Source organism: Synchiropus splendidus, chromosome 5 (genome assembly GCF_027744825.2).
Source record: "Synchiropus splendidus isolate RoL2022-P1 chromosome 5, RoL_Sspl_1.0, whole genome shotgun sequence".
Taxonomy (NCBI): domain Eukaryota; kingdom Metazoa; phylum Chordata; class Actinopteri; order Syngnathiformes; family Callionymidae; genus Synchiropus; species Synchiropus splendidus.
Window position 1 is genome coordinate 15921222 of NC_071338.1, and position 13991 is coordinate 15935212.

A 13991-nucleotide genomic window follows, 5' to 3' on the forward strand; every position below is an offset into this window, starting at 1 on the left:
GTCTCAGGGGGATGTGTTTAGGCTAACTTCATCACTAACTTCAAATATTCTTCAAAAAATGCTCTTTTTCTGAGTTCTGAATGAGAATATTAAAGTTGGCCCATATAAAGGTGAACAGAGTTCATCTCCCTTCTAAGCTCTGGTTGATAGTTCGACCATATGTCTGACCCTCGCAACGCTTTCTGTCATGATGGAAGATGTCATCTCATCATTTATAAATAAATAAAACAAAATAAAGGGCCTCAAATGATTTTTCGTTGTTGTTGTTGCTTCATGGATTTGTGCTGGCCCGGTCAAGCCCAAGCAGCTTGGCGGCTCGAGCATGGCGAGGGCTCGGAGCCACCTTTTAATCAGAAGCAGTTCCTCGGTTCCTCTAGTTTAGTGCTCATGTGGGACCAATCACGAAGGAAGAAATGCTTGAAGTTGGAGGATTTCAAAGTGGTGATGAATGAGTCTGAAGGACATTGGTTCATTATCATAATGAACCAATACTAATGATGTTAGTAATTACTGAAGGTCACGCCGTCGTTCCAGAGGTCACTGGAGGACAAACCGCCAAAAGTTGACAGAAGATCTTCAGCTCCTCTTTGCAGCAGCCCAAGGGGAGATTCCACACACTGCTACGGCCCAATGAGCCCAACTTTTAAGGTGTGGTTGTGTGACTTAGGTTTTGTGCCATTTGGAATTTCAATTAATAATGAAATGACAATGAAGTTTGTTTCAATTATCTAAAAAAATCAAGATGTTTTATTATTTTTAATTTTTTTTTTCTCTTTCCTGCCTCCTGCTGTTTCATCAGAAACTCCTGGATCAGTTTTATCCAGTAAGTTTCACACAGTCGACCTCTGCCTTGTACATAATGACGATGATAAGATTTACTTTCCATTCACTTTTAAATACTATATTCTTGTGTGATGATTTATTTCCACCTGTTTTTCGGACACATTGCTTTCAATAAGAATATCACTTTCAATTCTAAATAAATGCAGATCCACATGAAAAGATTGCTGTTCCGTAACTCTGTACCGAACAATAGCGCAGACTTGAAATTCCTGAGTGATGAGTTATGTTTCGCGAGCGTGAGAGACTGAAGGAAAGCAGACTCCTACACAAATTGAAGTGGCCACTTTATAAACAGAGATGCTGCTTTGCCAAAAGCCTGACAATTTCTTTATAATAACATCTTGGCTCATATCTCCATTAACATCATTGCAAAATTCACAACACTATTTTTTCTCTTGCCTGGAAAAATTCAAAAACAATAAATGACTGTGATCCTTGCTGTCTGTGCTGAAAAGTAACTGTTGTCTTCTGTATTATTTATCACATAGACTGAGTGAAATTGAACATGAGATGCTGGACAATAACTGCTGCTGGGTTCTTTCTTTCATCAGGAGGAGGTCGAAGCCAGAGCTTCACCAGACACCAAATGTAAGGTAAGATTCAGTTCGAACCCAGCATCCAGTCTAAGATGCATTCAGTGACATATTGAGCTTTCTGTGAGGCTGTGGAACTACTACTCCATCACACTGCCGACAGGAAAATAACACTCTTGCGGACAATATAGATGGCGTCTTGTCTCCTCACTGTTCCAAAGTCAAGGCACCTGTTAGAAGCCATGAAAAAAAACACATCCATGTGTTGAATGTGTTGAAACCATATGCCTTTCTCTCTGTAGATGATCGCTCAGTCTCTTGGAAAGAGGTTAGTATCTGTTTTTAACGCAGTCCCTCTCATATGATATCCTGTGTTTTCATTGGTCTATTTTTGAAATCTGACAAAATCACATATCAGCATTGATATATTTTCATCGTCTACTCAAGCGTCAACAACGTAAAAAAGTCCACACCGCCTCTCCCTGTGTCCAAGATTGACAAGCGTCTGCAACAGTACACACTTGCCTTGGAGGTGAGTCCTCAGTTTTCCTGCAATAATCTTACAATAACCTGAAGACCTAAAGGCTCTGACTTGTCCCTCAGCCATCATCAAAGGAGAGCAGAGCTGCCCCTCCTGAGCTGACAGATTTTATTCACCCAGAACCTGTCGCCTACAAAAGGACCCTGTTTGAGGGTGGAGAGGCCCTGAACCAAAAGTACAGCTCAGCAACACAGTACAAGGTCTAAGTGTAAAATCATCTTCTGTAGGAATGAATGTTATTATTGTAGAAGGAAGTACATGGAGTGGAAGAATGACGGTTCACTTGCGTACTTACACTTTAATCATGCCTGCATTTCAGGATGCAGATGGTCAGAGATGTAGAATTGAGTGGGGCAGAAGAGATGCAGGAAGCAGACAGGACTCTCTTTCAAAACTTGTGGTGCGTCTCACTTGTCTGGAATGTAAAGTTCATCACTTAGCACTCTATTTTATGTCTGTATTGTGGAGACTCTATTTGAGATCAAATGTTTCTCACTACTGCCATGCACAATGTATAACATATTTCAGATTCACACAGCTGAAGCGAAATATCCTGTTGTGCATAGAGAAATAAACATTTTACAACAATCGTTCTTACGCAGGAGATAACCCCTGGTGAAGTTTTAAACAAGAGGAACTTGTGGGAAAGTCTCAGCTGTGACGCTTCTTCTCCTAGGATTAATGAGAAGGTTGGTCAATCTGACGTGTATATACTCGTGACAGTCAGCATCTTTATCAAGAGATGCACAAGAAAAAGAGCCCTTTTCGACACAAGAGTTGAAATTTATTTTCATTTGTTTGTACACTCACTTAATGGTCTTTTTACCCGACATAATAAACGGATGAATTTCTGCCATTTTAATCAGATGAATCATGTTGATTTATTTGTTGTGGTTGGGATTGAGTCTGAGCGCAAGTTTGTGTATGATGTGGATTAAAAAGTTAGCGTAGCACTTAAATATGAACCTATTGTTTTTCCATTTTTCTGTTAACTCACCGTTCTAATGACTCAGTCATGAAATGTTCACTCTGGATTTTGTGCTTTTAAGGAAAGCCTGGGTAGAAAAAAGTTTACATTTGTGGTGGTTGGCCACGGCAAGTATGAAAAGGTTTGTTTTGACCATGAAGACACAAGCAGGTCAGGTAAGGCACAACCACGCAGGCATCTACACTTTTGGGGTCTTGAATTTTTTATAATAAATTATTATCGTAAATAAGCCAGTATGAGTGAAGTCAGAAAACAAATCATTATTGTCTCCCATATTTCCATTGTCCTATGAAAGAGAAAGACATTGGCTTTTATTAACTGTTTATTACTTGTTATTACGGACTCACAATCACATAGTAAACATTTCAGTCTGTACCCACAATAGCGCAGCATGAAAATGAATAATAACATTCAAATGAAACCCACTTTCCACTGTTCACACTGTAAACATTCTCTTCATTTAAATATCATATTTAAAAAATATATTGTCTAAAGCCATTCTTTATCTACACATAATTTCCCTCCTAAAAGCCTGGCACAGAAGGAAAACTGCAAATGACAGAGCAGCTGACACCAAAAAGTAATTTCACCTGCTGAAATAAATTTCCGTCTTTGAATCGTATCCATCTCGACTTCCTTGCCTGACTTACACAAACTTTCCGATTTCATGTTTTCAAGAACAAAAGCCTTCCATTGTTTTAGGAATGTGGAAACCCTTAATAGGAAAAGATGACTGAGACCAACGTGAAGGTTAATTGAATGACAGATTTAAGAATGTTAATGTCTTCACCTTAATTTGACTGAAATAGTTGAAATAATAGTTCGTCATGAAAAGAATAACATCAATCACATTTTATATTTAATTTGGTGTACAACAATTTTCTTCTGGTGCCCGATTAAAAAGGAATTCAACTCAATTTTAAAAACTACTGTACACATAACAACTGCATATGATCTCATTGTTCAGGATTTTATGCAGCCAAACTTCACATTATCCATCCATCCATATTATGTTTCCTCCCTTTTGGTGGAACCAAACCCCCTGGCTTTTCTGTTAAAGTCCTTGTGTTCATCTTCCTGAGATTTCCTTTTCATCAGTCCCCTCTCAAACACTGCTGCTATTTTCGTCAGAGGCTTCTCTGCGGCTTCCTTCAGCTTCCGGGCATCAAACCGTGGACTGTAGAGTAAAACTGGCAGGCGATTGACGAAAGAGGGGACTTCTGCCTGGTTGTCCTTTGGGGAGGTCTTCTTCTTCTCAGTCTCTTTCTTGTCCATGTTGAGCTGGTGCATGATACGATCTTTGGTGGAGAACATCTGAAACAGCAAGGCATCCCACATCTTCATTGCCTTTGGGCAATCTTTGTTCGCGACCACCTCTTTATTGGAACTGGAGTTGGATTCGGATTTGACGTTTGAATCTGTGTCCTGATTGATATCTCCTGAAGCACCCTGCGAGTTGACCTCCGGCTCTGGAAAAGATGGTTCCTCTGGCTCAACAATCATGTGCTTCTTAAGCCGGTTCCAACCACTGAGTTTCCCTTTGAGGCCTTTGGGCTTTTGAGCTGCCTTTGTCTCAGTGGTTGCTGCCTTAGCTGCCTTGTCAACAGTTGAAGATACAGTTGATGTCACTGACTTCGTGGAGGGTTCGACTGCTGGGGTCTCCTTTGTTTGGAGTGTAGCTTTGGTCTTCAGGACTTCTTTGTCTTGCAGTCCAGTTTTTGGCTGAGATGGCGGTGACGCTCCTCTGTTTGGGGATGGAGCATTGACTGAGACTGAGGCCTGAGGCAAAGAGGCAGGAGTGGCAGAATCAATCACAGCAGCTTGAACCATGGACGTGTTCATCACAGTATCTGTTGATACTTCTGCGGGTGAAAAGCTCTTCTCAGGTAGATCTGTCGGAGCCTGACTATTACTACATGCTGAAGTACTCTGAACTGAGTTTTCACCTGAGGTAGATTTTGTATCATCACTGTCAGAGACGTGTTCTAAGGCTGTGAGTTTGGCCTGAGGTGTTGGTGTGTTTCTGAAACTTGTGCTGCTAGCATGGACAATGCCTTCTATCTGAATAGAACTTCCTTGGTCCAAGGATGGAGCTTGATCTATGGCCTTGTTTCTAGGTAATTCAATTGAGCTGTTCACATTTGTTATAGCTGGTTCTAATATATTTGGACTAGCAAGTGTGTTGGGGCACTTTTGCTCATCATTTAAGGGCGGAGGGATTTGGGTTGACAAAGGTTGGCCATGTAAATGTCTGTGTCTAGCTCTTGGCTTGGTTAAAAGCATGTTGAAGGGTATTTCTTCATTTCTAATGGTCTCAGCAAGGGTGCCCACTAATGGAGCTGAGTTTTGAATGGTATTGACGTCCTTTGCTTCTGCGTACGTCTTTGTTTTGGAGACAGTTTGGCTGAAGCATGCCTCCTGAGCGCTAACCAAATTCACAGTGGTTTTAGACGACCCACTCAACAGAATATTCCGACCCAATTTTGCATTGCATTTCTGCCCATTTTTAACATCCGATTTAGTAATTTCAGCGCAGCTAGAAGTGGTTTCTGTTGTCTTTGTCAAAGAAATGGAATTATCCATTGACTGAATGACTGAAAAGTGCTGTTTTTCATTTGCTGCCCTGTGAACTGGAATTGGAGATGCAATGGCATTATTGTGAGTTTGTTTTTGTCTTTCACCTGAATTAGCTTGAAACTGCGTCTTTGAAACAGATTCCGAGTTTTCATCGACAGGCTTCGTTGCAGACTGGACTGACCTCACTCTGAGCTGTGGACTGTTTTGTCTGCGATAAACCATGGAGCTTGGTGGTAAAGCAAGATTAGCCATGTCTTTATCTGGTGGAACATTTGTCTGGGAGTCAACCTGAGGCTTGTCTGAATTTGGTTTGTTCAAGGGTAAAGCTGCTATTGCGGGCAAAACTATGCCTGGGGTTGATTTGCTGTCTGTCAGTGATGGTTTCTCTTCCTGCTTTTGAGTACGAGGTACTACATTACAGTTTTCATTTGCAGTATGAACAGCCATGGAGCGTGTCTCAATCTCTTGGGTTTTGATTATATTTTCTTTTGGAGTTATTTGCATTTGGCTGGCAGAGGCACACCCATATTTCTCACTGTCTGATTTTGTTTGATTTTGCTTGCTGTCCGTCATCCCTGAGCAAGAAAGAGTCACGAGCCCAGGGTGTGTAGTACTGACTGAAGATTCAGACAATACATTGGTGGTCGGAGTCTTAAATACATTTGTTTCTGAGGTATGATTATTACCACCGATACTGTTCTGCTGGATGATACCGGACTTTTCAGGACGCATTATGTCCTTTGATGGTGTGTCTCGTGCTCTGGTTACGATTGTATTTTTGGAAGAATTGACCAAAGATGCCATTTGGGGCTGATGTGAATTGATGATAGCGCTGTAGCTGACCTCTGCTAATTCACTGGTGCTTGTTCTCGACCAGCTCTTTTGATGTCTCATGTTTGGGCTTGATGGAGCAGCAGTGGCTCCCGAAATACCCAAAGTTTGATTGTCAGCATTTGTTTTTTCTGCAGAAGCTTTAGTGAAAAAGCTTTTAGCAGGATAGCTTGGGGATTGTCTTGTATTTGGCAAAGCCGTATCTGCTGCAGGTTGTCCTGCTGGTGTTGTTCTTGTAGGTGACTGCCAGGTTTCTGTTACACGAGCGGACCTTGTTACAGGGGTATGAGCAGCAGCCGGGGGGGTTCGTGATGTGTCTATCTCACTTACTTTTCCCATGGCTTCAGATGGTTTAATCACCGGGTTGTGCTGAGATATATTTGAGTTTGTATCAGACCTTGTTTGTTTTATCGCTTCGACACCGGCCCTTTCATTTTGTAGTGGCATTGGTGTGAAAGAATTCTGTTGGTGTTTCGAAGTGGTTGTATTCTGTATTACCTGGCTAGCAGATACTGTACGAGCACTATTTACCGCTGCATTAAATGGTTGTTCATTATTGTCCATTGATGAGTCCTTTTGAGTATCAGCACAAACCCCCTTGGGAATTTTGAGATCTGTGACTCTAGTCCTGGGAAGAACATCGAAGTTATGTGGCTGAACATATTTGGCTTTTGATACATTCACAGAATGGCTGACAGTTTGGGCTCCTGAGCACTGGTTGTAGAGAGATTCGGCTTCACTGCTAACGTTCCAATCTGTATCTGCTTTCATATCTTTAGAGGATTTTGATGCTAACCGTGTCCTTTGATTCTGCTCTACTGCAGCAGAGTCAGAGGTGGGAGGAACAGCCAGCGACCTATTATCCGAGTCTAGCCTTGGTCGTGCTTCTGTAACAGCATCTGTCCTTTTTTTACTTTCCTTATCATGCCACTTAGTCTGATCTGACTTTTTTATCATGTGGTTCACTACCACAGTGTCATTTGTGCTGGTAGCGTTGGCATGGGACATGTCAGCTCTGACTGTCTCAGTAATATTTTCTGCACGATGCATTACAAAGTCATATCTTTTATAATCGTTCAGTTGAACAGCATTGCCTTCAAAGGCCTTATTCCCTGACATGTCAGAGGGCATTGTCTCAGCAGCTGATCCAGTGAGGTGTGTCCCTAGACTAGTTTCAGAGAGGGAGTTCAGCATTGTGGGAACCCTAGAAGAGTCCATCACTTGTTCTCTTCCACAGTAAAAATCATAACCAGGGGTCAGAGTCTGTTCAATTTGGTAGCCTTGCTTTTTTGAATAGATGATGTTAAAAATGGAATCTGCTGAGTCAGCTTTATGTGACACAACTGATTCTGGAACCAGAATACTCTGGATTTGACTAGTCATTTTTGTGACGCGTTTCTGTTCTATATCTGTGACCATAGCAGCTATAATGTCTGTGTTCCTTGACTTCTTAACATGATTGTTTGTTTTGTTTTGAATATTCAGCCGCTCACCTTGTAATTCTGGTTCACCTATATCTGTAGTGGCTTTGGGGAAATTTGGTAGAGTGCCACTTATGCTGGCAGTTTTGGATGATTTTATTTGCGTCGCATTGGATAGGGGGATTTGGTTTCCGCCATTATGGTGCACTTTATAAGGCTCTGTGTGTGTTGTGGCTATGAGCTCATTGATCTTTTCCTCTCCAGTTTGGTTAATCAGGGCAACAGGTCCATTTGCTTTTGACTTTTTACAGTCAAAATTTGAATTGTCTCCTGAGCTTTTACAAGGGTGTATGGAATGGGATGTCTCCTGTAACGTGTGATCTTTCATGATAGCTTGTTTGGGTTTATGTTCCTCTGGTTTTGAGCTATCTGACAGTGATGGTGTTGAAAAGCAAGAATCGCTGTTGAGATTTGACAGGCATGGAGGAATACTTCTGTCGACAGGAAAAAGTGCCTCACCTGCTTTAGGAATTGGAGCCTCCGAGTACGAGGCGTTTGTTGTGCTTTCATCACTTGTGGATTGCTGAATTTCCACAGTGGCTGTTTTATCTGTTAATCCAGCTCTTTCTTCAAATTTTATTTTCTCCACTATTTGTTGGCCGCTTGTGACTTTCCACTCTCCTTGAAGCTTAGAATGTTTGAGTGGCGTTTCAGCGGTAACCTCTGAAGGTTGTCGATGTCCGTTGAGGTGTTCAACTGATGCCCCAAATTGTGATTGAGTGGTTTTGTTTACTGTGCGTGGTGCAAGGCACTGGTTTGACGCAAATGTCTTAATTCCACCGTAAGCTGCATATTGGGAAGGCGTGAGCCCGTAATATGTTGACTGCGATCGAGACTTTGAGTTGGCTAGTGACATTTGCGACTCCAAAATAGAAGACAAAGACTTCCGTGCTTCAGCAACAGGGGGGTGGTAAGTGGTAGGCAAGGGGGTCGGACTTCTTGGTGAATGCATTACAATCGAAGGGCTTGGGGTCAAATGTGAAGCAAAGGATGGAGCTTTTTGTAGAAGTGCAGCTTCGCTACACAAAACACCTTGTTTCTGTCCCCGATTACCATTGGGTAAAGTATATAGTTCTTTGGGAAAACCAGTATTTGCGTTACAATTCTCAGTTGGCTCAATAGTTTTCTCACGATAACTGTCCTCTCCATTGTTTTTTGATAGACTGGCCTCTGCCTGCCGTGGTTGTCCTTTGTTAGCAGGCACTCTATTTGATCCAGAGGAGTGACTGAGCGTCAAGGGTTTTAAAGATTCACTGGTCTCAACTTCAACGTGATGAACTTTGTCGCCGTTTAAGGCTGGACTTGGGGCACAAGTAAATCTAGGCTTCATCAGTTCACAAAATGGCGTTGATACTCGTGAATGTGCACAAGAGGGAGAAAAAGTTCTTCCATTCTGGTTGGTTTTCATCACTGAGGTGACAACTGGAGCAGCTTTGGAGGTGGGTTTTATCACTGAGAGGTCCTGGATGGAAGGAGGCTTGGATATCTCATAAAATGTTGCTTTTGATGTATAGATCCTGTTCTGCTGGACAGGCTTGGGTTCTTCTTCCTTTGGCGATGTTGGAACATGAGCAAAGTTGTTGGTAGGTCCAGAAGTCCAAGTCGGTGATGGCTGGCTTCCAGAATTATTGTTTAAAATAGTGTTTGGCTCCCTCTGTCTGGGAGTGAATGATTGTGTCTGGGTGTGTGGAACCGATACCAGCAGAGGCGCAGGGGGCGGACCAGAAATCTGAGAAGGTGTTGTCGGGCCAGTTGAGGATAGAGTCAGGCAGTGAGTGGATATTTTTGGTCCACCCTTGGTCAGAGAGAAAGGCTGAGCTGTTGTTGCTGACCCTTGGGAATTGGATGTCATGTAAGTAGAAGAAAGTTGTGCTGGAGGTTGCCCATGTTGTGTTGACGGGGGTGAAGCTGTGGGTGGCTTCAATAACAAAACCTCGTCATCGAATAAGAACGAGGAGCACTCGTAGAGTGGAGCCACCTGCTCTTCAGAAGTCCTTGTCAGGGTGTGGGGCTGAGCAGACGAGTCACCAAACTGTCCGTAAGGATTCCCCCATGAGTGAGGGAATGCAGCAGCCGACTGATCACACAGGGTGCCAAAAGGGCAGCGAGCTGCCGAGGGATCTGCGACGTAGGCTGAATCCGGTGATCTGGGTGGACTGGACTGGTCGCTGTGCTCCAGGTCTGTGCTGGCCTCATTGACTGGTGACAGGCAGGAGCGAAAGGGGACGGGCGTCTGAGAGAGGCTGCCTTTCTTCTTTGTTCTTTTCTTCTTGAGTTTCTGAAGTCTCGCATTGTCTTTGCCGGGTTTAGGCAGTAAGGGAGGGGGATACTGCTGAGATAGGTCTGGCTCCAGCCCGTAACTCACCTCCATCAGCATGTTAGCGCCTGCAGAAGACAGAGGAGGAGTTAGTTTGAGAGACAAGGAGTGAAGTATTGAGGCATTGCTTATGATTCCCCCTGCTTTGATAGCAGAACTTCCTCTCTACTCAAGGGCCCTTGCCTTCACTTTTTTAAGTATAAATTTCATGCTACATTTTATTGTGATGACTCAGAGACTCACATTTTACTATGTGCGTTAACTTTTGTCTGCATGAACAATGTAACAAACAGTTAATTGTATACATTAGAAAGGCACAGAGAAGGCGCATGGTTACACAAGTGTAACTACATGGTTCAATGAATGCATTGGCTCGCTGCAAAAAAAATACAAAGTCAGCAGGAATAGGACCAAACCTGGTGCCATGGGGTCTTTGTTCCAGAGCACTTGGAGTCACTACTAGTCTAGACAAAGTTACCCTAAAACAAAATTGAATGACCAGTAACAACCAGTGAAGGGAATTTTGGCTCTTTGAAGAGAGCTGGCTCTCTTGGCTCCCAAACATCCTCAGATATTTATAAGTTTAATTAGATTAACATGCAGGTAATAAATAGCAAGAAACAAAACATGGCTGCATGAAATGCATTTAGAGTTGGATTTCTTTAGAAAACATTCTCAATCTGACATTGAGAGAGAAACCATGAATCACAAATAAAAATAGATTGCCTTTAAAATGCTTTAGTTTTGCTATGTTAAATCCAGCAAATTGTTTGGACAGACATATTAAATATATTACAGTAGAGGGAACATTTATGTGCCGAAGGTTTCGTCACACAAATAACCCTTATATTAAGTAAACTGACTCCACTCCATCTTGATATTAGAGTAATCGCTCACTTTTGCATTATGAAACTCCTGAAGCCTCAATGTCAGGTTTGTTGGATCTTAAACAACTTCAACAACTACCCCTTTTGAATTGAAATAATTAAAAAAATATATAAAATAAATGCTTAATCAACACATATTTGATTATTTCGTGTCTAGTTTGTTTGTGGAACCTGCTCAACATCTTAACACTCCATCTGCATTTTCTTTGCTTTTCAAGCCTGTAGTCTCTGAATCTGTGGCCCAATGTTCTGTCCCGCTCCTGTTTTGGTCCCTGTAGCTCCTCCCTTCCAGTTCAGTGTTGGCGAACATCTCAACCATCATGGGCAACAATAACAGAAAGAACAAATAGGGAGCGAGCTCCTGTCATAAAACAACCCATCATTAGTATCAACGCATATTTAATGAAGTCAGGTTTGCTATCTTGTTTTTGCTGCTTTTGAAAGGAACCGTGCGCATGTACAGCTGTCGGTAGAAGCCATCTCCTCAAAATCTTCCCAAACTTTATAATTTTAAGGCTTATACTTTCACATTAAGCCACACATAAATTATTTTTTTAATGAAACAAATGTGTTATAAAACAAATTATGTCATGATGCAATGATTCAATGTATGAGCAATGATTCAATATTTACACATCCTCTTTGTTGGTATGCATTTTAAGGGTTTATTTTTCAACACAAATGTGAATTAAAGGTCTTTCTAGCTTCTGCTTCTGTCAGTATGCCATAAAATTGAATTGCATTTTTCCCTTTTAGCTGACCAGGACTGAAGATTTGAAAGGATCAACTGGACTCTGATCTTTCTACTTTCAAAGATCATTTTATCAGTCTCTATTTTTATGGATTCTCACTTCAGGGTTGAGGTATAATTTAAGATTCCTGTTCGCACATTGTAATTTGGTTCCCTATAAAGAAGTTTGTGTAATTCCAAACAGATGTTGAGACACTCCAGTTTAAATGAATGGTGGCTTGTTTGATGGTTTGCAGAAGATCGAGTTTGGAGAGAGACAATCGCATGAATTCACCTAAAGGTCCCTTAACATGCAAAACTGACTCCTTCTCTTGTCCTTGATTTTTTTTTAATTGGATGCAAATTTTTGAAGACTCCTTGCCGAGCAGTTTCAGTTGAGTCATTCACACTTGGACTAGTTCCTTCCGGCCGTCTCCCAAATCCAAACTTCTGTCAGTGTCTGCAGGGATGCAGATCTTGCTGATCAGCTCATAGTTTTCACAGTCATTCCATTTAACTGTACTTGAGGTTCCAACAGACCCACAACTGCAATACCTAAGGGATTTCATTATTGGCTTTGTGTTGGACTCTGATGTTTTCCTCATCCGTGTTGGCTGTTGAAATGTCGAATCACAAGGGAGGGGGCGTAATCCCGAGAGTTGGAGGAATGAATGTCTCCTACGCATAAATTAAGATTTCTCACCAGTTTAAATGCCCCAGATATTAGTTTAATTCGGGTGCTTCAATAAGCATCCCAATACGTGACAAACTGAATCATTTGAAAGCGCTTCACTCACGCAAAACAATGAATCCTGAATGAAACAGATGCTAGTATTTTATGACAAGGTGATTTCAAAACGCCGGAGACAGAGGGGGTCCAGCCCTCTGCCGACAATTCTTTAGGTGAATACACCAACATTTTGTGGCAACAGAACATCGACGTTGAAAAATGCAATTTCTGTTGTCTTTATTCGATGCGATTAGGGCTGGGGGAACAAAATCGATTCTGAAATCTATCACGATTTTTCTCATGACAACATTAAATATGGATATTTCTGCCCTGAATGATTTTTTTCCCAAATCTGTTTCCTGGTCACATCCGCATGACAAGCTTTTACTTTGAAACACCAGCTATAGTCAAATGTGGACCAAGGACTTTCAGGTAGCTGATGCTTGCATCAGGCCGGCTGTCAGTCCACAGAGCCATTTCGCCAGTGCACCTCAGACTGCATTCATGAAGTCACTTGGCTAGAAAGGCGAGACAAATGGGAAGCGTGGCCTGACAAAAGTATCTTTTGCAAGAGTTTTACACCTTGAATTGGCAGCCCTGTGCTAACATGTTAGGGCGCTCTGCTAGTCTAGTGCTGGAGGATTGCAGATACTGGAAAAAACATTCTCTATGCGATGCATGGTCGTCCTGGGCTGTAAAACTGCAGGGAAAGTAGCTGGTCATTGGTTATTTAATCCAGCTCCACGCCGTCTCTCTCCTGCTGCATCTGTACGTTGGTCTGTGATAACGCAGGCTCTTAGTCACTGAAACAATTTAGCCCCCCAAATATTACTGACAGAACCTGTTCTGGGGCCTTGTTTTGGCACATCACCTACTTTTTATATTTTGAGTGCTACAGTGTATTTATAAAGACTGAAAAATACTCTTTATGAATACACAAATTCAACCACGGGCAGTGCCAGTGTCGGTGGGAAACTGTGACCTGCATTTTTATTATTATTTTATATTTATATATTATTTATCATATTTATCACAGTCACTATATATATATATATATATATATATATATATATATATATATATATATATATATATGTATATATATGTATATATATATATATATACCAGAACGGCCAATAAATCAATATAAATCAAATTGGCACCCATGTATCGGGAAAATATCGAATCGGGCCAAATGCACATCGTCCCATTCTGAGATGCGATGCCTCTCTCATTTCACAATAATCACTTACTACATTAGGAAACCACTAAAAGAACAAGACCAAATGTGACCAATGTCGCTCTCAGGTTTAATGACTGGGATGGTAATCAAATTGACGTTTACATTTTCTTCTCTCAGGAGAAGTGTGTGTGATCCTGAAATTGCAGTCATTGCAGCGATGCTAGCTTACAGCTGCTCCTATTTCAAAACACGCAATCCTGCACTAAATCAGCCCAGAGGTCTGCTATTTTTTTTATGTGACAGGTCTCTTGTCATAATAAAATGCAAATGTGCAATAACCCTTTCTCAAC

The 13991-nt window shown here is 41.7% G+C and overlaps 1 protein-coding gene across 3 annotated transcripts in view; it reads left to right on the forward strand.

The window, feature by feature from the left end:
• The window catches only part of LOC128758513 (troponin T, fast skeletal muscle isoforms-like), a 40217-nt gene that overhangs the window by 9377 nt on the left and 16849 nt on the right, over nucleotides 1-13991 (forward strand). For 2 of the 3 annotated variants that reach the window (XM_053864523.1, XM_053864525.1), the window contains exons 6-14: nucleotides 517-648; nucleotides 800-823; nucleotides 1395-1436; nucleotides 1679-1704; nucleotides 1824-1908; nucleotides 1980-2117; nucleotides 2237-2317; nucleotides 2520-2606; nucleotides 2967-3060. In XM_053864523.1, coding sequence (XP_053720498.1) covers nucleotides 517-648; nucleotides 800-823; nucleotides 1395-1436; nucleotides 1679-1704; nucleotides 1824-1908; nucleotides 1980-2117; nucleotides 2237-2317; nucleotides 2520-2606; nucleotides 2967-3060 — 709 coding nt within the window. The remainder of the gene's footprint in view (nucleotides 1-516; nucleotides 649-799; nucleotides 824-1394; nucleotides 1437-1678; nucleotides 1705-1823; nucleotides 1909-1979; nucleotides 2118-2236; nucleotides 2318-2519; nucleotides 2607-2966; nucleotides 3061-13991) is intronic. The other variant, XM_053864524.1, reaches the window with a different exon arrangement.